Here is a 24539-nt window from a genome sequence, read left to right on the forward strand (position 1 = left end):
ATCACAGTTAATGGAGAAAGCAAATGAATATAAAACATCATTATGCCTGGCATTTGTGGATTATGAAAGGCATTTGACTCCATACAGCATAAGGCAATGTTTCAGGAACTGGAAAGACAAGGCACAGATACCCCGCATATTATGATTTTGAAGAAAATATATGAGAGTTCTACCTCCTTTATTAGACTAGACAAAGACAGTAGGAAATTTAAAACTGAGAAAGGAGTTCGACAAGGAGACACTATCTCTGAAGCTGTTTACTGCTGCCCTTGAGGAAGCTTTCAGAAGATTAGACTGGTCGCAGAAAGGAGTCAATATGAACGGAGAGTACCTAAACCATTTATGATTTGCAGATGACATTGTGTCATAAGCCACGATCCCAAAGAGTTAGAGGAAAATCTTAATCAGTTATGCACAGTTAGTAAGGATTTTGGACAAAAGATGAATATGGCTAAAACAAAATTAATGATGAACAAGTATGCCACAGAAAGAGAAATAACGATTGAAGGAGCAGTAATTGAAAAGGTGGAGTCATATACTTATCTGGGACAAGTTATTAGCTGTAATAATGATAAATGGCTGGAAGTCAAGAGAAAAATAAATTTTGGATGGACAGCATTCAGTAAATATAGTCACATACTGAAGAGCAATATCCCAGTTTGTCTGAAATGTAAAATAATGAACCAATGTATACTCCCCACCATGACTTATGGAAGTGAAACTTGGGCATTCACCAAAGAATGGAAGAGAAGCTGAGAACTACACAGCGAAGAATGGAACAAATTATATTGGGAATCAGACTGTTAGATAAGAAGAGAAACACATGGATTAGGCAGCAAACTCAAGTAAAGAACATTCTTATCAAAACTAAAGAACTAAAATGGTCTTGGGCAGGACACATAGCTTGAATACATGATGACAGATGGACTAAGAAAATAACAGAATGGTACCCAAGAGGAGCTAGAAGAAAACCTGGAAGACAAAGGTGGAGATGGATAGATGAAATTCATGAGTTTGTGGGTAGTAAATGGATGGCCAGTGCTCAAAACAGAAGGAACTGGAAAGTTGCTGGAGAGGCCTTCATCCTGCAGTGGATTGAAAATGGCTGATGATGATTCCAGTCAGCATGATCGATCTTCCAATGTGGTATCCTCGACTGGTGACATTGTCTCCCATTTGAAATGGTGGATAACACGGGGAAGTGATCAATACCATAAAGGTTTTCTTCAACCTCCTATGTACTCAGAGGCAGGAAGGAAGGAAGGGGAGCAGATGGAAAGATCAATGGCAGTAAATGTATAGGTAGCCATGTGGAAAAAGGTGTTAGATCCCACATTTATAAGGGCCAGATCATTGTTTTCAAGCAATCACTCGATAATTTGACCTCTTCTATTGATGTCAGAACTACTCCACAGCGCATTATGCCCACTGAAATCCCCTAATAATAGAAAATGGGGTGGCAGTTGCTTAATGAGAACATCAAGGTCTGCCTGGACTGTGTCGTTCCCAGGTGGCAAATAAATGGAGCAAACAGTTAAAAGAAACCCTACTGTAAGACGAACTGCCACTGCCTCTAGATTAATGGTAAGAATCACAGCTTGAAAGGAGTTGTTGTTACCCACAATGATAGCGCCTCCTCCGTGGGCAGGTCCATCCCCAAGTCTGTCTCTGCGAATAACTGAGCAGCTACATAAGTAAGGGTCCTCATTTGCCTTTAAATACGACTCCTGTAAGCAAAAGCAAGTTGGTTCATGCTTACTCAGGAGAGCCTTGAAGTCATTTCTATTTCTACAAAATCCAAAGCAATTCCATTGGAAAAAATTTAAATGTACCCATTATTTTTATTTACAGGGTCTGTCTGGTGGCTTCCGAAGGGTTCAGGGCTTCATTTTCTCAGTTCTGAGTTTATCTCTCTTTGGAAAGACTGGATGTTGGCCTGTATCCATTTCTTCTTCTTCTTGTTCTTTCGCAAAGAGTTCCAGGACAGACTCGTCCTGTACCTCCTTATCTTCGACATCCATTGTCTCTTGGATTATAGATGCCTGTTCCCCTTCAGTTTCTTTAGCACTCTGTTTTGGAAGTGGTGGAGCACTACCAGACAGACCCTGTAAATAAAAATAATGGTATTTAAATGTACCCATTATTTTTATTTACAGGGTCTGTCTGGTGGCTTCCGAAGGGTTCAGGGCTTCATTTTCTCAGTTCTGAGTTTATCTCTCTTTGGAAAGACTGGATGTTGGCCTGTATCCATTTCTTCTTCTTCTTGTTCTTTCGCAAAGAGTTCCAGGACAGACTCGTCCTGTACCTCCTTATCTTCGACATCCATTGTCTCTTGGATTATAGATGCCTGTTCCCCTTCAGTTTCTTTAGCACTCTGTTTTGGAAGTGGTGGAGCACTAGGAGGTACGGATATAGCAGTGGTGGCTGACTGTGATTTTTGGGTGGGCTTTTGGGAACTTAATAAATAGCATGCAATGGGGGTAAATGACTCCCTTGGTGAAATACTCATATCAGTCTGAGTACCAATGGAACTTTTCCCAGAAGCTTTCTGGGCGTATGAGGGCTTGGCGCTATTTATAGGTTGGATGCGTTTTCTGGCTTCCTGATAGGAGATATTTAGCTCTGTTTTTAGTTTTTGAATTTCCTTCCTATCTTTCCACCGCTGACATGCTGGAGAGTATGCAGAGTGTTCTCCTTGGCAGTTAGTACAACTTGGCTTAGAAGCTAAACATTCCTTGCTCTCGTGGTCTTTAGCACCACAGCGAGCACAGTTGGGGGTGCCATGATAAGCTGTTTGAGAGTGGCCATACTTTTGGCATTTAAAACACCTCAGTGGGTTCAGGATATAAATCCTCACTGGGCAGTTTAAATAGCCTGCTTTTATGGAACTTGGAGGCCGTGGGATTTGAACGTTACAATGAGAACTCGGGTAGGGACGAGATTCCCATCCTTCCGCATCGATATTCTTTTGACAGCCGTCACTCCTTGGTCTTTAAGTTTAGAGCAGATCTCTTCTTCAGAAACATGAAGAAGGTCCCACTCTGATATGACACCACGTGAGAAATTCAAGGTTTTATGGGGAATAACGATGATGATGGGTAATCCCCCTAATGATGTGGCTTTCAGTAGTTGCTGTGCACGTTTTTGGCTTACAGCCTCAATTAAAATGTCACCAGAACATAGCCTTTTGACAGATTTTGGGGATCCTGTCAACCCTTCTAATCCTTTCTGGATGAAAAAGGGTGACATTTTCCAGCGTGCATGCTCTCCGGTGGAATGGAGAATGAGGAAAAGCGATATCACAGATGGTGGTCTCTCCTCAGTTCTGGGCCTTTCTGAGCTGTAGTTATCGCTATCTTCCGATCGGTTAGATAGGGGCCTTGTTGGGGCCCCAGAAGAAATAGAATTTAAATTACTCATATGAGTAAGATAAAAATTTCAGATGCCCTAAGTACCTCACCCACCATGGAGCCCTACGAGGGGACGCCCACTCGTGAACTAGCAGGTACAGCGTACACGAATGGGACGCCAAGTTCGCTTAGGAGCACGATACCCACGTACCCAATAAGCCTTGATCCCGTCGCAGGACCAAAGGGAGGGAGACTTATTGGAACGCAGTTGACCCAAGCAGTAAGAACCACCCGCCGATTGATCCCAGTTGGGCCGGGCCGGGACCACCCGTCTTGTCGAAGCAGGGGCCAAAGTGGTGTATCGAGGCTGGGCCCCCTCAACCACCAGGATCCCCCTTTCCGAGTTTCCACGGGTCGCAGTGCACAGCTGCACACGCCGGATTCCAAAGATGTAACCCTGGAACCAAGGTATAGGCGTTAGATCCCAGTGATGCTAATCTGGAAGCCCAGCAGCATCACTGGGAGGTCCCCTCACCACGTACAGGTGCTCACGTCGAGGGGCTGCTGCCCAAATTAAGAGAGCTAAAGGGATTAGCATTCTACAACTTGGTGGTACCTGGTAAAACCTATCCGACCACCTGTCCCACATACGGAGAAGTGGCATTGGTTAAGAGTGAGCAGATCAAGGTGTATTCCCAGTGGGCTCTGGCCCATCTTCTATTGCAGTGGTGTCCAACCTTTTCCCGTACAGGGGCTATATTCAAAAAAATTCAAAGTTAGATTTCTTTAGTGTATTACATTTTCCATATCTTGTTGCATGCAAAAGTAAAATTGAAAATATTCAAAAATTTTATAAAGTATAATACACAATTACATTTACTGAACAAAACATTTAATTTGAAAATGTTTTTGATAATTAACAAAATTTAAAATGCTGTTTTAGTTCACTTTCCTCGTGGGCCGTAGGTTGGACACCTCTATAAATCAACTGTAAGCGCCCCATTCGAGAATTAGAAAAGTGATTTTCTTTTACCATGACAAATAATTATCTGTTGTTTCGCGGAAGTGTGTTATCCCCATTTTCCCTATCTCTGTTTACATGGTCACAGCACCTGAATAACACCGATATTTTGGTGTTTCAAAAAAAAAAAAAAAAAAGAAAAAATTCAAATTTAAGAACTTGTGACAATACCGATAATGAGAGAAGGACAACAAAGGTATTAATCCCTATAAATATGAATTGTTGGAATTTGGTGAAAATTAAGTTAGAAAATTGTCAATTACAGTTAAATGCAATTCGTGGATACCTAATTGGTAGGAAGGTTTCAGAACAATTGAAGCATTTGATGAACACTCTGAGTACAATACCAATTTCACCAAGTGAATGTGAGCGAGGGTTTTCACAAATGAATCTGATCACCAGCCCAACCAGCGCTTTGTTGATGACAAAAACAGTTTCTTCACTACTGTTTCTTAAAACTGTAGGCCCACTGACCCGCTTCGATCCAGCAAAATATGTCGATTCGTGGCTGCTTCAGAAACATCATTCAGCAACCGACACACAAAGAGGAGGAAAAGAAGTCAGCATAGCGTGTTGGATGAATTCTGACTATTCTACAAAAACTTTATTATGAAATTATTTTTACTTATTTTACTCACAATTTACTTATTTTTTTATATACTCGAATAATAAATTTATGCTTAATAAACTGTGTTAATATACTTAATTTGTTATTCTTATTCTAAAAAATTACTACTAATATAACAATATCAGGGGAGAAAACATTGAGTACTTTTCATATCCTTTTAATTTTCAATTTTTCCTGATAGCAAAGGATCAGTACCGGCACCTATTTTTTTTACAAAAAAAAAACACTGCCGATAACTATACGTGTAGCAACAGCCTCTAATGGTATTTTCAAAGGAATGCGCCTGGAGGGGGACTAGTGATTCCATGAGTATAGCTACTCCTCCATGGGGCTGTTAGTTTTAGATAGATCTTTTCTCAAGATGGTATAATTTTTGACTGAAAAGGAGATTTTTGGTGTTAAATTCGTTTGTTGTTGAACATGGTAGCAGGATTGAAATGGTGAATTAATTTATAGATATCATCAATATTGTTGTGAAAACCTCTGCAATTCCATTGTATGATTTGTTCCATTATTTAGTTTTGTGAGTGGAAGATGAGTCTGTCTGTTTTTTTGTGGGTGGCTTGTTTACATCTGTCAAGTTTTGATTTTTCTTTTCTTGAAAAATCAGGGTATCCTGAGTCATTGCTTTCTTCCATATCGTCATCTGCATTTATTTCCAGCAGATCTTCTTGATTGGTTGCATCATCTTGTCCATGCTTGGTAGATGAGACTGCTTGAATTCAACAGGATCTGATTTCTGCAAATTATCCACTGCTTGACAACAGGGAAGTCTCAGGAATGGAACTGTCAGTAGTGTATTATTTCATTGGTCTACTACGTTTGGTGGAGATGGATGCTGGACCGAGGATTGATCGAGCCCAGATGGAGATCGATGTGTCTGGAGGGATGGTCACTTCTGTCTGACATGCTACTGATTAGTGACTGTAGCAGAAGCATAGGTGTATTTTGGCATACTTGATTTTACTTGTTTTCTTGCCTTTTAGTAGGAATCCTTATTTTCAATTTTATATATTTGTATTTTTTCCCCCAACTTCCAGAGGCAGGCTTCGGAATATGCCGGATGGTTTCCCTTGCAATTTGGACACTGTGGAGTTGATGCCTTACATTCTGTTTGTGTATGAGTTTTACACCCACAGTTTGCACCTGTTGCTTGTTTGTTATTTGGTTTTTAGGAGCATTAGCAACTAAGGCCATTTTTGCTCCGGGATATGCGGTGGTCATTCCCTGACCTTTCCACATCCTCTGTATTTGGTGGTGACGGGCTCGAACCCCGGTCTAATCAAGAAGCATATGCTATGCACTGCTGCTCCTTCCCACCTCCATAGCCAGGTGGGAAGGTGCACTGCTGCTCCTTCCCACCTGGCTATGGAGGCACCTTGCACATGTTGCATCTCCATGACAATGCTGTCTGGGAATGGCCAAATTTCTGGGATTTTAAAACATCTTAGAGGGTTTGGGATATAGGGCCAAATGCAACAGTTTAAATATCCTGCCTTGACTTAAGCCGGGTAGGGACTAAACTGCCACCTTTTCAGATCATGATCCTTTTTTGCCTGAGTGACTTTTTGATCTTTAAGTTCCTAAACTATTTCATCTTCAGGAACGTTCAATAAATCCCATTCAGTTTGTTTGTTTGTTTGTTATTTGGTTTTTAGGAGCATTAGCAACTAAAGCCATATTGCTCTGGGGATATGCGGTGGTCATTCCCTGACCTTTCCGCATCCTCCGTATTTGGTGGTCACGGGCTCAAACCCCGGTCTAATCAAGAAGCGTGTGCTATGCTCCCATTCAGTGATCACTCCCTTTGAAGAACTGAGGGTGGTATGTGGTGTGATTTGAACTGGGATTCCACTCAAGGATGTCAGACGTAGTAGTAGTCCCGAGTGTCAAGAATTGGTCTCTTTTAACAAAACTCCAAATTGGAGCGTTTCACTATTTTTGGTGAACCTGCGGCATGTTCGAGGCATCTCTGAATGATGAAGGGGAAAGCTTGCCCACAAGTTGTGTTGACAGAGAATGTATAATCAGGAATGCTGGTAATTCCTGTCTGTCAATCTTTCTTCATTCTCTTTGAGATAGAGAAGTCAGTATCGTGATTGCCAATTTGTTGAGAACTCTTTGGCTCTAAACATGGAAATTCATTTGTTTCCATCTCTGCTCCTTTTAGCCCTGAGAGTAGGTTTTCCCCCCAGGTTACAGGCCCGGCCATGTGGAGGAAGGAGCAGTGCCACCAGTGACCAAGCGGTTGTTTAAATTAATAGAGTTGGTTAGTAATAAATATAAAGACTAAGAAAAGAAAGGTGAATTTTCTTTCTTGGTTCTTACTTTTGACCTCTAAAGCACAAAACTACTTCAAGTAAACAAAACAATAAGCACACTAGAAAAGAAACAAAACTATATCATTTTAGAGAGCAATCTATAATCACAGTAAGAAAATCGCTTGTCACTATTGCTTGGTATGCGGGGCTCCTCTCCTTGCATCTTCACGAAGGTGGGATGACTAAGTAACCCTGGGTATAACCTCGTGGGCAAGCATCTAGTATACTTGGAAAATCATGTTGTTAATCAATGTAATGCTGAAAGATAATGGGCCTGTGGCACTGGTTTCCATGGTTTAGAAGAAGAAAAGAATACAGCAGAGCCAGTGGAAGCAGTAACTAACTAAATTTAACAAGTTTTAATATGACAAGTAGTTTTCAGAGTAACAAACTCTTTCTTCAGCAAGTACATACAGAAACATGACATAAATTGTTAGAAATGAAATAAATCATATTAAATATGCTGTACGTGATCAGATGACTGGGAGAGCATGAGTGATCGGTCATTAGGCAAGATCAGGCGATTGTTGTTGGTGCGCGGTGCACATATGGGACTGTGCATTTGTCGTGTTTCAACACTACTGACTCCAAAATTGGGTGTAGTCTTATACCTCTACTGCGATTTAAAACTTTGTGACAGCTGGATATATTCAGGGACTCTAACCACAGGCGGTGATAGTAGTGTCGAGATTGATCGATCACCTCACTATCGTGCCTGGGGTTGAGGTCATGATGACTTGATGAAAAATGTTCTGCGATTGCAGAGTGTTCAGATGGATCTGTCATGTTCTGTGAAAGGGTCTTGGAGATGTCTGGAGCTTTTCCCTACATAGCAGCTGCCACAATTGTGGCAAGTAATCCGGTATACAAAAAACGCTGCGTAAGAGGGGGAGGCGATGGGCATTTTTAATCTCGAGATCAGAGATAGTAGACTCCTGCCTGGAAGTTGTATGCATTTCATGCAGTACTCATGCAGGATCTTAGAAATCTGGTCTGAGACGCCCATAGTAATTCCATAGTAATATGGAATATAAGCAGTAGGTACACAGTAGGTACTCGTAAACCAACTTGTTAACCTTTGACTCTAGTTGCCCCGAGACCTTGATGGGTGGGTCATGTACCGGTTCATAGACATTATGGTCGAGCAGGAAGGCGACAGCCTAACAGCCCTTAACTCGTGTTTGTCAGGTAGTGTCATCTCATTTGCCGATTCTCTCTCTACAAACAGATACACAGTACGGCTATGGGCACCCCTGTCAGCTCTATCATTTCCAACATCACAATGGAGGAGTTAGAGAAACACATATTCCTGAACCTACCGGTACCAATCACCATGTGGTGCAGGTATGTAAACGATATTTTCACCATCATCCCCTGAGGTTCAGATGCACCGCTGTTAGAGTATGTCAACTCCCTATTGCCCTTCATACAGTTCACTTTGGAACTGGAAGCGAAAGGGACACTTCCTTTCCTAAATGTTTTGGTGAGACGAGTGGGCTCTCATCTGGAAACCTCACTATACAGGAAGCCAATGTGCTGCAGGCAATTCACGAACATGGACAGGTCAGTCCATGCAACAGCACAGTACGCACTGTACTCACTCGAGCTTGGAGCCATTCCAGCTCAGAGGAAGCCAGGCACACTGATATTTCTAGAGTAAAACCTGACCTCACCAATCGTGGATACCCAGCCCGTGTGTTAGACAGGTGCTTACTACAAACACAAAGCTAGCAACTCATCCGAGGCCCTCGTCCCCTCGCTACAGTGTACCTACTGCTTATATTCCGTATTATCCAGACATCTCAGACCAGATTCTAAGATCCTGCATGAAATGCATAACTTCTTAACAGGAGTCTATGATCTCTAGTCTCGAGATTAAAAACACCCATTGCCCCCCTCCCCTCTTAACTAGCGTTATTGTATACCAGATTACTTCCCACGATTGTGGCAGCTGCTATGCAGGGGAAAGCTCCAGACGTCTTCAAGACCGCCTCAAGGAACCTGACAGATCCATCTTCCTGGGTGACTCTGAACACTGCAATCGCAGAACATATTTCATCAAGCCATCATGACCTCAACCCCAGGCACGATAGTGAGGTGATCGATCAATCTCGACACTATTATCACTGCCTGTGGTTAGAGTTCCTGAATATATACCCAGCTGTCACAAAGTTTTAAATCGCAGTAGAGGTACAAGACTACACCCAATTTTGGAGTCAGTAGTGTTGAAATACGACAAACATGCAGCAATCCCATATGCGCGCCACGCACCAAGAACAGTTGCCAGATCTGGCCTAGTGAATGATTGATCACTCGTGCTCTCCCAGTCATCTGATCACATACAGCATTTTTAGTATGATTTATTCCATTTCTAATGATTTATGTCATGTTTGCATTTCAGTATGTACTTGCTGAAGGAGTTTGTTTCACCGAAAGTTACTTGTCGTATTGAAACTTATTAAATTTAGTTAGTTACTGCTTCCACTGGCTCTGCTGTATTCTCTTCCTCTTCTAAACCATGTAATACTGGTGCAATACCACCAATTTGCTTATTGGAGGCTTCAAGTGGTGAAAGCCATGTTTATTCTGCAGAGCTTCAGCAACCGCCACCTGCATATCTACCATCATGCAGTATGATTGATGTTTTTTAAGGTTATGATGAGCAACATGGCAAGAATCCACTCTTCTTTACATTTTGAGGGTATAGCTCTAAAACTATTCACAAGCCAGCTGCTAGATAGTCCATCAGACCAAACCTATTGGTAACTCTCTAGGTGTCCAGATCAACTAGCGTAAAAAAAATTGTGCTGCCTCTATGTTGCCAGACAGTGACTTGAGGGTCCAAGTAGTGTTCATGATGGCATTGGTGAGGCCACATTACATCAAAGAGCTGAATATATTCTTGATGAATGTATGCCATATGCAAAAGTTTCATTAGTTCATACATGTCCTCCCCAATATTTCTTACTACTGAATACATCGTTCTATTAGGTTGAATAGTCAAACTAATAGAACAAATTTATCTGCAAAAAAAAGATCTAAACTCCCAAATATTTCCTCATTCATTTCAGAAATATACGTGATCCCAGTTCCAATCTCAGCGATGTCCATTTCCACTCTGCCAATCCCCACTTACTTTTTCTGACAGAATCCCTATCAGCAGTTGATTCAACCGCTGCTCATCTCAGTTGTCCCAATTATTTGCTATACAATTCCTTTTGCTTCAAAGGTGGTACTTTGTGCATATATTTGCATTGATATTCTCTGTCAGATTCTTAGTAATTTGGAATCTCTTCTTTTTGATCTTCTCTAGTTTAAAACCTCTATACACCCATTCTGTCAAATTAATCTGTTGTCTCTATTGTTCTCCCAACACCATCAATCCCTTGGAACTCTTTGACTTCCTTTCTCCAGTCCACCTTTCCTGACAGTGAGGTAATTTTCCTTGGTGATTTTAATTTTCACAACTCCATCTGGCTTACACGCTGATGCTTGTAACAACCCCACACAGATTGTTCATTTACCTACCAGAATATCAGACAATCCTTACCATACAGCCAACACACGATCTTTTTCTCTCAAACAACTCTGTCAAGAACACAGTCACAACTTGGTGATAGTCTCTTCTCCAATGGATCCTTTCTCTTGTGGCCATTCTCAATGTCATGTTGTTCAGCATTACAAGAATGTAAAACTGGATAATCTACAAGATTTCTATTCTGCTTTTCTTTAGTTTTAAAAATTCTGATGTAGTTTTCTCAGATTGGAATCGGTGGAATTATTCTTGTAGGAATGGAATCCTTTATTCCACAATCCACATTAAAATCTCGTCTTTTATCTTAGTGCATTTATTGAAAACCAAGGGGTTTTTAATACTAAGGCTATTCAAAATACGAATTTTCATCCAAGTCTCCAGGTTCATTTTCTGTCTACCCCAAAGTTTGCAATGACTGTAAAGCACAGTTGAAAGCCAAATTTTGAACAGGCTAAGAGTAGGAAACTTCTTCCTTGTCCAAATGGTAGTTGAGCAATCTGGTCTCCTGCCAAAGACAGTGACCACAACTTTTGCCATCTCTGTTAAAACCCGATAATTCTATTGCTATCTCCACTAAAGATAAAGCGACCTACTCCTACCTTTCCCAATGCACTCCAATTAATGCCTCCATGGTCTTCCATCAAAGAGTTTGTCAGAAGAATTTTGAACAGTCTCGATGCTAAGAAAGTACTAGGTCGTAATGATATTTCTCCACTCATTCTCAAAACCTGTTCTTCTGAGCTTACTCCTGTTCTGTGTCACTTTTTACATTTTCTTATTTCACTGGTGTTTTTCCTTCTGCTTGGAAATTTGCTTGTATCCAGTCGGTTCCTAAAAAGGACAACAAATTCCTCATATCCATTTATAGTCTCACTGCATTTACTCCTACTCTTTCTAAAGCAATGGAGAAATCCATTAACCTTGATCTTCTAAGCTATCTAGAAACTAACTGATCATGACAGCCTGTGTGGATATTGTCAGTGTCGAACCACTAGTGATATACTAGCTTATGTTAATCATCAATGGACAAAAACAGTGGAAAGTCTACTGAAACTCAAGCAGTTGCTCTTGACATTTCAAAGGCCTTTGATCATGTTAGGTATGATGGTTTTCTTAATAAGTCTAATGGACTGCCGACTATTTTCCTTAATTGGGAATCCAGTTTTCTTTCTGATTTGCAGAAGTCAGAAGACAGTCCTCTGTCTTATAACTTATGCACTAATGATAGTGTTCCCCCAAGGTTTTGGTTTGGTTTGTATTGAGGTTTAATGACGCATGGACTACGCAGGTCATAATCCACCAGTTCATACGGTGTGATATGTTTCAGGGGTGCCCCCAAGGTACAGTCCTTTCTCCCCACCCCCCTTTTTTTTTTTTGCACACTTGATTAAATATTCTCTGAAACTCAGCATTGCTATTGAGGATTTATTAAAGTGCCAAGAATGACTTAAGATAACTTGTTATATTTCGTGTTTCCTTTTGCACTTATCACTTCCCCAACTAACAAACCACTCCACATCGATTCATTTTTTTTTTTTTCCTTCTTTTTTTTCATAATAACCTCTGGTAGGACTGATCTGTAACATATTAATTTTTTATCCTTGTGTACTTATCAATGACACCAATAAGTACTAAAATCTAAAATATTTGCATTTATTTCATTTATTTTTGCAAAATAGATGTTTTTTTATTTGTTTACAAGGCAGGTAACAAATTTTCTGGTTCAAAAAAACTTGTCCTCTGAATAGCATTATTATTGAATGACAAATTGATTCTCCAAATATGATTATATATAAGTTCAAGTTAAATTAAATAATACTTAATTTAATGCTTCTGATAACCCAGAAGTATTATTAAATTACTATCTATAACTTCTGTTGGGAGCTAGCAAACTTTTGACTGCTGTAAGGAAATGTACTTTTGGTCTTATGAATCTTATGAATTCATGACAGAGCCACTGGGCCACCAAACTAAGTCCTAATTTACCACATTTATTCATAAAGTCATACAGCTGCTGCTATAAGCATATTGATATTTTAAATTGTAACACTCAACAGTACATGTAAAAAAAATAATAATAAATAAAGAAACTGACACTAATGCTTTCTTTTTTATTTTTAAATATATGTATAAAATACCTTACAGCAAAGTTCTATTTTGTCAACTTGTTTTGATATTCAGTACATTACATGTTATTGTCTTTGCACCTGTTCCTAATTGGTCTTTTGTAAAGAAGGCTGCCATTACTAATCTACCGACAAGGAAGAGAGTGTTTGGCTCTTATCTCTAGACTATGGGCAATGTGAGTTAGGAGTTAAATGCATAATTTAATTTCTTTGAAAATAAAACTCTTTACTTATGAAAGTATTTTATTAACCTTTATTGCTTTCTAAATTGAGAGAGGCTATCATCCCTGGACCACATCATATGTATCGTGTTGCACTGGAAATGGAAAAAAAAACCTGCAGAATAATTATTTTTCTTGTTTTTTTTTTTTTTTTTTTTTTTGGTTACTGAATGCTTACAGCAAACTTTTTTGGTGTTTATCACAGCCATATTCATTAATGAATTTAAGGGAAAAAATTCTAATTTTAATGAAATTTTACTATTTTTCTTTCTTTTTTTTTTTTTTTTTTTTTTTTTTAATGAAAAAGCCAAAGGAAAAACAGTTTTCACAAAACAACAGAGAAACTCTTTGGTACTAACTCTATTAATGGTGAGATAGAGAAGAGATTCATGGTTTGGGAGAAAATTATTTTAAAATATATTTGACATAATTAATTAGAAATATTGGGCATCAAAGGAGGAAGAAGAGGGATAATAGCATCACCTTATGAATAAATTCATTGACTGTAGATATAATAACTACTGGTGCGAATTTAATGAATAATATATATCCATTTATATACTGGTTTTCGTCTGGTAACCAGACGAAAACCAGCTGTAATCAGCCTTCTGCACTAAATGGGACTCTGTTGTACCTTTGCTTTTCAAGAGCATCTCGTGGGATGCATGATGACTCTTCCTATGATCAAAGCCGGCCCCTTTCAAAATCGGCCATGTGGTAGGCATTGGCATACCACCACATTATCTGATGTCACAGAGATCATAACAAAACCAACTCCAAAAACTGCTATAAAAGGAAGACCTGCAACTAGGTGGAAGGATGGGATCAGTGAACTTTTGGGCATGACATTTTGCGATGCTTCTCATATAGCATATGATCGATGCAGTTGAAGGATTTTGGTGGTGGCCACAACAGCTCCTCAGGGAACTATGTGACTGGAAGAAGAAGAAGAGATCAACATGAAACAAAATTCTCCACCATAAATCAAAAGAGTTGGTAACTATGTATATTATACTTTTAAAAAACAGTAAAACATATATAACTTTAAAAAATGTTGAAAATGATTGGCAGCTTTTATATTGCTATCAAGCATTAACTTTTTTTTTTTTTTTTTTTCCACCATGTTTGAAAAGAGGTGGCAAAGGGTTGGCTTAGTTATTCATAACATATTTCTCAATATTTTGCTGCAGTACTTGTAACATTTGGTGTTATATGATTAAAAATTTAATCTTTTCAATGGAAGTAGTCAGGTAAAGTTTAATGTAATCAATAAAACAAAAACATTATAACTACCGAGTTGAGTTTGTAGTATGTGTGGATTTTGTCTCATCCTTCTTTCTTAGCTGCCAAAGTCCAGTAAGAAAATCAATTATGGTATTAATTCCTGATAAAGCTCTAAAATTATTTCAGTTAAACAAAGGGGAAAAAAATGCTCAGCTAGAAAATTCTATTCAATGTTTAAAACCAAAACAAAATTTATGGTGTATAGTTAAAATCTATGAATATTTTCAACCTTTCAAGTTGTTGTTCCTGGCCGGCTATTTATTAAATAACATTAAGCCATGTCTGCATTACTTTGAATGAAATTTCAAAAACACTGAAAATAATAAACTGTTTGTCTTTTAGCTGGAATCTTTAAGTTTGTTTGTCTACAATAATTTACATGGAAGAAAATTTGCATAAATTTTTTCATTATCAGATATAAACTGATAATGTCAGGTGAGGCCCATACAAATTCAGTTTTATGTTTACAGAACTGAATGAAGTTCAACACATTCTGGCAATTCTTACACATAATCTTGTATGGATGCAATTTACATTTGCAAATGTATCTCCCATACATAAGGGTGGCTCTAAAAGTGAAGTTGGAAATTATCAACCTGTCAGTCTGACTTCAGTAGTAGGGAAAATCATGGAGGCAATAATCAAGGGTGGAATTCAGGATCATTTGGATCGAATTGAAATTCTCAAGGATACTCAGCACGGTTTTGTAAAGGGAAAATCATGTTTAACTAATCTGGTTCGCTATTTCGAAAGGGTCACTCACGAGCTGGATTTAGGGAATAATTTCAACATTGTTTATTTAGATTTCAGCAAAGCTTTTGACTCAGTCCCACATGAGCGGTTGCTTTATAAGCTGGAACAGGTTGGAATCACTGGGAAAATCTTTAGAAGGATAGAAGTATGGCTTCAGGGCAGGAGGCAGAGGGTTGTGATAAATGGCTATTCCTCAGATTGGGTTGATGTAAGAGGTGGGGTTCCCCAAGGATCAGTATTAGGACCACTGTTGTTTTTAATTTTCATAAACGACATTGATGAAGGGATAGAGGGCATGATGTCTAAATTTGCAGATGATGTTAAAATTGGTAGAGTAGTTAATGATCACTGTCAAGCTGAGCTTCTTCAGAGAGACCTAGATAGACTTCAGGAATGGTCAGAAAAATGGCAGCTGTGCTTTAATCCAACAAAGTGTAAGGTATTACACCTGGGAAACAGTAATCCCAAAACAACTTATTCACTTGGTAGAGTTCAACTAAACCCAGTACTGGAGGAAAGGGACTTGGATGTTACGATACAGTCAGACATGAAATTCTCTGAGCATTGTAAACAGGTTGCAAGGAAGGCCTATGGTGTCCTATCGATGATCTATCGAACTTTTGCAAGTAGAGATAGGGACGTGATAATCCCATTATATAAGGCTTATGTTAGACCACACTTGGAATACTGTGTTCAAGTATGGAGACCGCACCTAAAGAAAGACATCAAGCTTATTGAAAGGGTGCAAAGAAGGGTAACTCACCTGGTAAGATCGGCAAAAGGGCGTCCTTATGAAGAAAGACTTCGAATATGTGGATTGCAGAGTTTGGAAACTAGACACCTTAGAGGAGATTTGATTGAGGTGTTTAAGGCTCTGAGAGGTTCAGTAAAATGAATGAGGGCAAAATTTTCAAGATTATAAATGATGCTAGAACTAGGGGACATAAATTCAAGTTACGGGGGGAAATGTTTAGATTGGAGTGCAGGAAATTTTATTTTAGCCAGCGAGTTAAAAATTACTGGAATAAGTTGCCTTCATGGGTGGTAGAGGCTGACAGTTTGGGGAAATTCAAAGGTCATCTGGATAGTACTTTCGGGTAAGGGAAGCACATAGGATGATAGGTTTAATTTCCTTTTTTTTTTTCTTTTTTTTTATTAATTATTATTATTTAGTTATTTATTTTATTATTTTTTTTTTATTAATTATTATTATTTAGTTATTTATTTTATTTTATTTTTTATTTTTTTTTTTGTTTTTATCATTGTTTTGTTCGGATTTTTTTTTTTTTTTTTTTGGCTGGTGCAGCATAAGCCATAGGCTTTCTTGCACCATACGGCCGTTACTAATACTAATATTCTTCTAACATTGTGCTTTCAGACAATTCATATTAGTGGAAATGGATTCCCAGTAATCTTCTTGTTGACTGTAACAAACTTTGGTCTGATTTTAAAGTATTTCTTCATATGAAACTGAAAGTCAGTCAGAATCCCTGTTATAAACAACATGGTTCACAGAAATTATTTATTCACAACAGAATCCAAAAATGTTAGCCTAAATGCATTTTTGGATTCTCCTCTTCTGAATACGTAAAAATGTATATAAAGTGATGTTTAACACTGTGTATACAATACAGTAATACCCCGACTTACGCAAACTCGGAGTTACGCGGTTCTTGATTTTTTCGTTTGGCAACGCTTCCGCCCACTATCTTCAAGGTCATTTTTCATATGTTATAGATATACGGTGCGACGGCGGAGAGTGAGAGCGAAAGATGAACTAAATTCAACTTTGCTGTGCACGAGCTGCACACATATACAAGAATTTGTATTCCAACTGTCATATTTGTATGTGTGCGTTCGAATTCATGCTCAACTTCTGTCGGAAATTACATCATTTTCACAAGCGAAATGGATCGCTTCAGTCGAACCGTATACAGTCAGTCCTCATATTCAATCATACACTATTTATAAATACGGTAACGATATCTTATAATATAACACAAACCCAATTGGCTTATGCACGATTCGCCTTTGTGTTTACAAGAAATGGCAGTCGAACGCAGAATCACCCCAACTGAACGCAACACGATAGGAATGAAGAGAAGATTCTGAAAATGTATTTATGTTTTTTATATGAGTGAAGGGGAAACACGTTTCACCAAAATAACCTAAAAACCAACACAATTCCAGCTATCGGTATGCAATTAGATCGAGTTTACTACCAGTTTATAACAGATTCCACTAGCAGAAATGCAACTGGATTTTTATTGTTTTATCATAGTAACCCCTCAAAATGTGAGGTTTTAATAGTGTATCTCTGCCTTTATGGTGTTGTTTATTCAGTTGCTACATGCGCGCAGCTTTGTTTATGCATATCAAGGGTGCATCCTCATTTTGTAATTGTGCTTTATTCCCTAAAAATGAGTAAAATACTTAAAAGGTGTGAAGAGGAAGCGTCCTGGCGAAGACACTGCAGATTCAGAGAGAAAAAAAAAAAAGCAATATCGATAAACAGAGGCGGACTGGGTCAAAAAGTCTTACTCGGGAAAATTTATAGTGGCCTCATACTATGATTTATGGCCAAAATCACACCAGCCCACCGGGGTTTCCCCGGTAAGGCTTATGGCCAGTCCGCATCTGTCGATAGAGAAAAAATATGAAATTGTGAAACACTGTGAGCAAAATGAAAGCCCATGTGATATTGCACGTGCTACAGACCTAAATGAGGCAACGCCGAGAATTACAAAGAATGCAGAGAAAATAAAAACAACTTTCATAACAGGAACAACTCAAAGTATAATTAAAATCCATTAGATTAAGACACAAAGAATTGGAAGAGATGGAACGGCTGTCATCTGTTTGGATAGGAAATCAAACAAAAAACAAGTTTGCTTACGATAGAAGCAAAAGCATTAGCAATATTTTATTTGTAACCAAAACATTTGGTAATGTTTTGGTTACAAATGTGTGTTCAATCTTGGGTGGTCGGCATCTAACCCTATTTTTCCCATAGGGCCTGTTGTTTATTGCACGAGGGTTTATAGGAACACAATTACACTATCGTTCTATACGAGGACTGACTGTATCGATGGCATATGAAAAACGACCCTCGGTGTTTTTCTTGCTGTGATATGCATTGGACGTATTTCGTGCGAACTCTACGTGCACAATTACGATTCTACGATCGATGAAAGTTTTCTAAACCCTTAAAAACTATGTTGTTCAAACGAAGTAAATCTGATTCTCCTGCACCTAGTAGGAAAAGGAAAACGATATCTTTGGAATGTAAACTTAACATTATCAAGGATTTTGATAGCAGAATGAAAATTTGTGAATTGGCAAAGAAGTTTGAGCTACTGGAATCCACAGTAAGAACAATCATAAAAGATAAAGAAAGAATTCTCGAAGCAGTGAAAAATGCTCAATCCTTGAACTCAAAGCATAATTCGTAAACGTCATGGTATTATTGCTGAGATGGAAACAATGCTGAAATTATGGTGTGATAATCAAGTAAAAGTGAAGAATTGTCCAGTCGATCAGAACACTGTGTGCTATCAAGCTAAGCTGATTTTTGAGAGGTTGAAAGAAGAAGCTGAGGAGGCGGGCAAAGATGAAAACTTTGTAGCTAGTAACGGTTGATTCAACCGATTTTAAACTCGCTGTAACTGGCACAGTATCGCGAAGAGTGGAGAGGCAGCAAGTGTCGATAAAGAAGCTGCGTCTTCTTTTCCTGAGACACTCAAGGCTATGATAGAAGAAGGTGGCTATAGCAGTGAAACCGTATTTAACATGGATGAGACTGGCCTGTTCTGGAAGAAGATTCCTAAAAGAACTTTTATCGCACGTGAAGAAAAAAGCTTTCAAGGCTTTAAGGTTTCCAAAGACCAATTGACACTGATGCTTGGCGGGAATGCAGCTGGTGACTGTAAGTTAAAACCTCTCTTAATTTATCGCTCCGAAAACCCAAGAGTTTTAAAATATATATCTAAAATTAGTTTACCAGTGATTTGGAAGTCAAATCATAAAGCTTGGGTGACAGCTTCCATTTTTGAGGACTGGCTTGGTCACCACTTCATACCAGAAGTCGAACGTTATTGCAAGTCTAAACAGATTCCATTTAAAGTGATGCTTCTTATTGACAATGCACCCAGTTGTTGTTTTGGTTTTTAGGAGCATTAGTAGCTTAGGCCATATTGCTCCGGGATATGCGGTGGCCATTTCCTGACCTTTCCGCATCATCCGTATATGGTGGTGACGGGCTCGAACCCCGGTCTAATCAAGAAGCGTGTGCTACGCACTGCTGCTCCTTCCCACCTGGCTACGGAGACGCCAATGCACCCGGTCACCATCCTGCCACCCTAATTAATTTCGACCCACGTGTGAACGTTGTGTTTTTGCCTCCAAACACAACCAGCTTGCTTCAACCGATGGACCAGGGAGTCATCAAAACATTCAAGGCCTACTACACGAGGCATTCGTTTGCACGAAGCTATGAGACAAAATAGTGATATGTCTGTTAAAGACTTTTGGAAACAATTCAATGTTTTAGATGCCGTAAGAATCATTGAAGAATCTTGGAATGAAATTCACGAAAAAACATTGAATGGTGTCTGGAAGAATCTTTGTCCATTTTTTTTCAAAAACGAGACAAAAACAATGCCAGAAACTGATCATGTCGCTCATGTGATAGAAGTTGTTAATCTTGCCAGGCAATTAGATTTGGAAGTTGATGGTGATGATGTCAACGAGCTGTTGGATTCACATAGTCAGGAGCTGACAATGAATGAGCTCATAGAGATGCGTGAGCAAACCGTAACTGAAGTATCCGACACTTCAGACCCAGTTCCACCAGAAAAGCACATGACAATTTCAAACTTGACAGAAGGTCTCAGCTCAATTGAAAAGGGCTTAAAAATTTTAGAAAACATAGACTCCAACGAAGAACGCGTTATAGCTACAAAGAAAGGAATAAAAAAATTATTAGCTTGCTACGAAGAAATTCTGCATGAAAAAAAGAAGGCGCTGTGTCGTCAGACAAATTTGTTAGATTTTATGAAGCCATCGACATTGAAATAACTTTTTTAGGTAAGTCATTTATTTTTTTAATATATATTTTGTATTAATATGTATAAAGAACTGCAATTTTATTAATATTTTTCTTCTAAACTAGTGTTTTTGTTAGTCCTTGGTCCCAATTAAACAAAATTTATATGTATTTATATGCAAAGTTGTACCCCGACTTACGCGAATTCGACTTAAGTGATTTTCGTCGGACCCACCTATCGCGTAACTTCGGGTATTACTGTATAAGTATAAAGGTGCGGCGAAAAGTACAGAACATTTTATATTTTAATATGTGTATTAAATTGACAAAATCAATCCTTTTTAAAATAATGTATTATAAATATATTATATATATATTTTAAGACAAGTATCATTAAGATGAGTATTTTAAAATGAGTGCCCTCCTTCTTGAGCTATACACTCTCACTTGTGATGTGACACTAGACACTACCCTTTGCAGCATAAATAGCAATTCTCTTCCTAAATTTTTTCATTATCAGATATAAACTGATAATGCCGGGTGAGGCCCATACAAATTCAGTTTTGTGTTTACAGAACTGAATGAAGTTCATCACATTCTGGCAATTCTTACACATAATCTTGTATCGATGCAATTTACTGATGTAATTTATATTCTTCTAACACTTCTGTCCAAAATGTTAAAGTGGTGAAGCATATCATCTAACTGATCTGCATCGACTACATATTACTGCCTCACTGAATCACCTTATGATTTCTGACTGAGTTTCTGGTTCAACAGAGTCAGGCACATGGGGAACATGATATGTGTCCTGCACTGAGCCCATCATTTGCCTTTTGGTAATCCAATTTAATGTGGAACAATGAGGAGTACTGCAGTTCAAAACTGACAAGACATTTGCTGAGTTTCCATTACGGAAACTCTCTTCACAAAGAGCTGGACACGATTAACATGCAAACTACACAGGCCAACATTCTGTCGTGGACTAGTATGAAATTGTAGGAAACAAAACTCCAAGCTCATGTCTTTCAATATCTGATCTTAGCATATGATTACACTATGCCTATCCGGTGCAATTTAGAAACTAAACATGTCCCCTCCATACTTTTTGCTGCACTCTGTACTTGTGAAAAAGTCATTTTTTCTCCCAGCTCACACACCACTGATGCAGACTACTCAGGGACATGTGCATAACTCTATAGAGATCTTGAACTACTACATATGCTGCAATTCATAAATATTCAAGGCGCCTCCGTAGCCAGGTGGGAAGGAGCAGCAGTGCGTAGCACACGCTTCTTGATGAGACCGGGGTTCAAGCCCGTCACCACCAAATACGGAGGATGCGGAAAGGTCAGGGAATGACCACCGCATATCCCGGAGCAATATGGCCTTAGTTGCTAATGCTCCTAAAAACCAAATAATAACATAATAATAAATATTCAGCATAAGCTAGCAAAAAAAAAAAAAAGTCATTATTATGGGCAGCATGACTTTTTCAAATCACTCAACATAAATTATTATATTAAATTAAACAACCATAAGCAATACCTGGTTGCATATCCATAAAAACAATATATATGAATAGTTGCCAGAGATATGAGATCACTTAAAAGACTCAACAGAAATGTCATTCCCATTACTCCAAGATAGATAAAGGATTCCATTAGAAAGGCAAAAGCTGGCTTTATGATAGTCATATATGCTGCAAGTAAAAAAAAAAAAAAAAAAAAATTTAAATAATGAAAATTCAATATGTAAATTAAGTACTTGCAATACTTAAAAGCATTAAACATTTGCACTACTGAATGCTCATTTTATACTATTTGCAGTACAAGAACTGCAAGTAGTAAAACTTTCAGATTTTTATTTTGTTACCATGAGAAAATAAAAGAATTCTTAAATTCTTTTAATTTATTTTCATTAATTTATGTTTAATTATTTATTAATTATTTGTAAATTACATTAAATTCTACATGAAGTATATCATACCTAAAAAATTGTAATTGCTGTCAATATCCCCTTCTCTTCAATTTTCATTCCGAAGGTTATATTCTCACAGAGAAAAAAAAGAGTCAACAAGAGATGCAGTCATACACAAGATCAAGACTATGGGAAAACCTTTGCTTAAATAACAACATAGGTCTGCACTTTAAGAAAAGTTCTCTGAAGGTTTACTGCTGATATCTTAACTAAGAGCATAATATCCTCCCCCTATCCTGCCTCTCCTTTCTTTACACATTATGCTCCCCAAATTAAAATTCTGTATCCCTTACATGTGAATAACACCACACTGCTGATATCCCCACTATGTCTGGATTTGATGACTTGGCCAGCATTTCAAATTCATCAAATTTATTTACTATGCTTTTAGCATTGGTGTACATGTAAGTATATATGCACATGTTCTTACTCTTAGTTGCCTTTACACAGCGCATGTATTTCCTAGTTCAATGAGGACCCACAACAGGCCTTGAAATTCCTGTTACCTTGCTTTCTAGGTTGCTGCATGTTTGAATAGAAGCAATACAAGAATCGCTTTCACGCCCTGCTTGTGGCATTGAGAGACGGTCGTGTTCAAAGCCGCTAAGTGGATTTTTCTTATTTATTGATTTGAAATTATTGTTTTTCTAAAACTTTTGATTTAAATTTAGTAGCATAACATTATTTTGTGATTTTCTGATTAATTTGGTGTATTTATTCTTTACTCAGCCTTGTAATTGCATAAAAGTATCGGTAAAGGTTTCCACGTGTTTCAACTCCGGTAGCGTTCGTAATTTTCCCGCCTTTGTGATACGATAGTTATATACCGTACTAGATAGCGTTAGTTGAACTTCGTTAGCAGTTAAATTGTACGTTTAAATAAATACATATAACGACTTAGATTACAAATGTAATATAATTAATTATATTTAACATAATTAATAACATAACATAATTAATTATAATTAATTAATAAATTAATAGAATCATGACTCAGACCAGAGCGGCAAAGCAAAAGGCTCAAGCTAATGGAAGTGCTGTGGCTCAGAGCAGAACTGAGGGGGGGGGGGCAGTTGTCCTCTGACTCACAGCCTTATAAAATGCACTGTTTGCTTGATGTTTGCAGAGCAATCGGGTACGGGACATGATACTGCCAAGGGGGATGTCTTTGTGTGTGCGCGATGCAAGGAGTGTATCGATATCAAGCAACAACTCCGCGTTCTTGTGGGCCTATATGAGAGCTTGAAGGACAGGGTGGATGCCCTCGAAGAAACTAAATTGAGGGGCCCATCAAGCTCTCACCTGCCCACATCAACGGCAGAGCTTACACTTGGGCATCGCATGACACAGAGACAACCCCCAAGGCAGAATGCGCTGGTCCCGAAGGAACTAGTAGTTGTTGGTGACTCTATTGTCAGGGAAACGGGGAACATGCTTTGTAAAAAAGATAGGTGGAACAGGACCAGGGTATGTCTGCCAGGGGCAAAGGTTGATGACGTTGTAGAGCGAATATCATCTTTTAAGGGCACAAAAGGTGATATAGTTGTACACGTTGGCACTAATAATATTAAGAGTAGGAGACCGGCAGAATTACTTAACAAGTACAGGTCACTGTTGAACAAAAGCCGAGAATTAGGGTTGAATTTGAAAGTGTCTGCAATTCTGCCCAGACACGATAGGAGGGAGTATATGATGAGAGCCTTGTCGATCAATTCGGCCCTGGAAAGATTGTGCAAGGCTCAAGGGGTAGAATTTTTTTCAGCCTGGACTGTACTTGTTAACAGGAGAGATTGCTTCTACAGGAATGGGATACACTTAAATAGAAAGGGTGCAAGAATATTTGCTGATGCTATCGAGGCAGTGTTAGGTGGGTCGGAAAACTGCTAGCTTGGGGGGAGACAAAGACCAATAGATTGACAGTAGCCACTGGCAGAGGTGAAAGAGATTCTTGCACTGCTTCTATTAGAATGAGCAGAAGCCTGGAAAACAAGATGCATGGTATTTCAGAGACTGCTGGGAGCCATTGCGGTACAAGTAAACACATGGATTGTGTTAGGGTAGCTAAGAATAGAAACAGGTGCAGGTATACTTGCGTGTACACCAATGATAGGAGTTTAGTAAATAAATTTAATGAATTTGAGGTATTGCTCAAAACATCAAAGGCAGATATTGTTGGGATATCAGAGACGTGGTGTCACACAGATATAAGGGATGCAGAACTGCAATTTGGGGAGTACAACGTCTACAGAAAGGATAGACAGGATAGGAAGGGGGGG

The 24539-nt window shown here is 38.6% G+C and overlaps 1 protein-coding gene across 1 annotated transcript in view; it reads right to left on the reverse strand.

Moving 5' to 3' along the window:
• Positions 1-24539, reverse strand: part of PIG-Q (phosphatidylinositol glycan anchor biosynthesis class Q) — a 207595-nt gene that overhangs the window by 98565 nt on the left and 84491 nt on the right. The window contains exon 5 of the mRNA XM_090389076.1: positions 21832-21985. Coding sequence (XP_090245202.1) covers positions 21832-21985 — 154 coding nt within the window. The remainder of the gene's footprint in view (positions 1-21831; positions 21986-24539) is intronic.

The sequence above is a fragment of the Mastigoproctus giganteus genome, chromosome 14, assembly GCF_048544385.1.
Source record: "Mastigoproctus giganteus isolate SK-2022 chromosome 14, ASM4854438v1, whole genome shotgun sequence".
In the NCBI taxonomy this organism is placed as follows: domain Eukaryota; kingdom Metazoa; phylum Arthropoda; class Arachnida; order Uropygi; family Thelyphonidae; genus Mastigoproctus; species Mastigoproctus giganteus.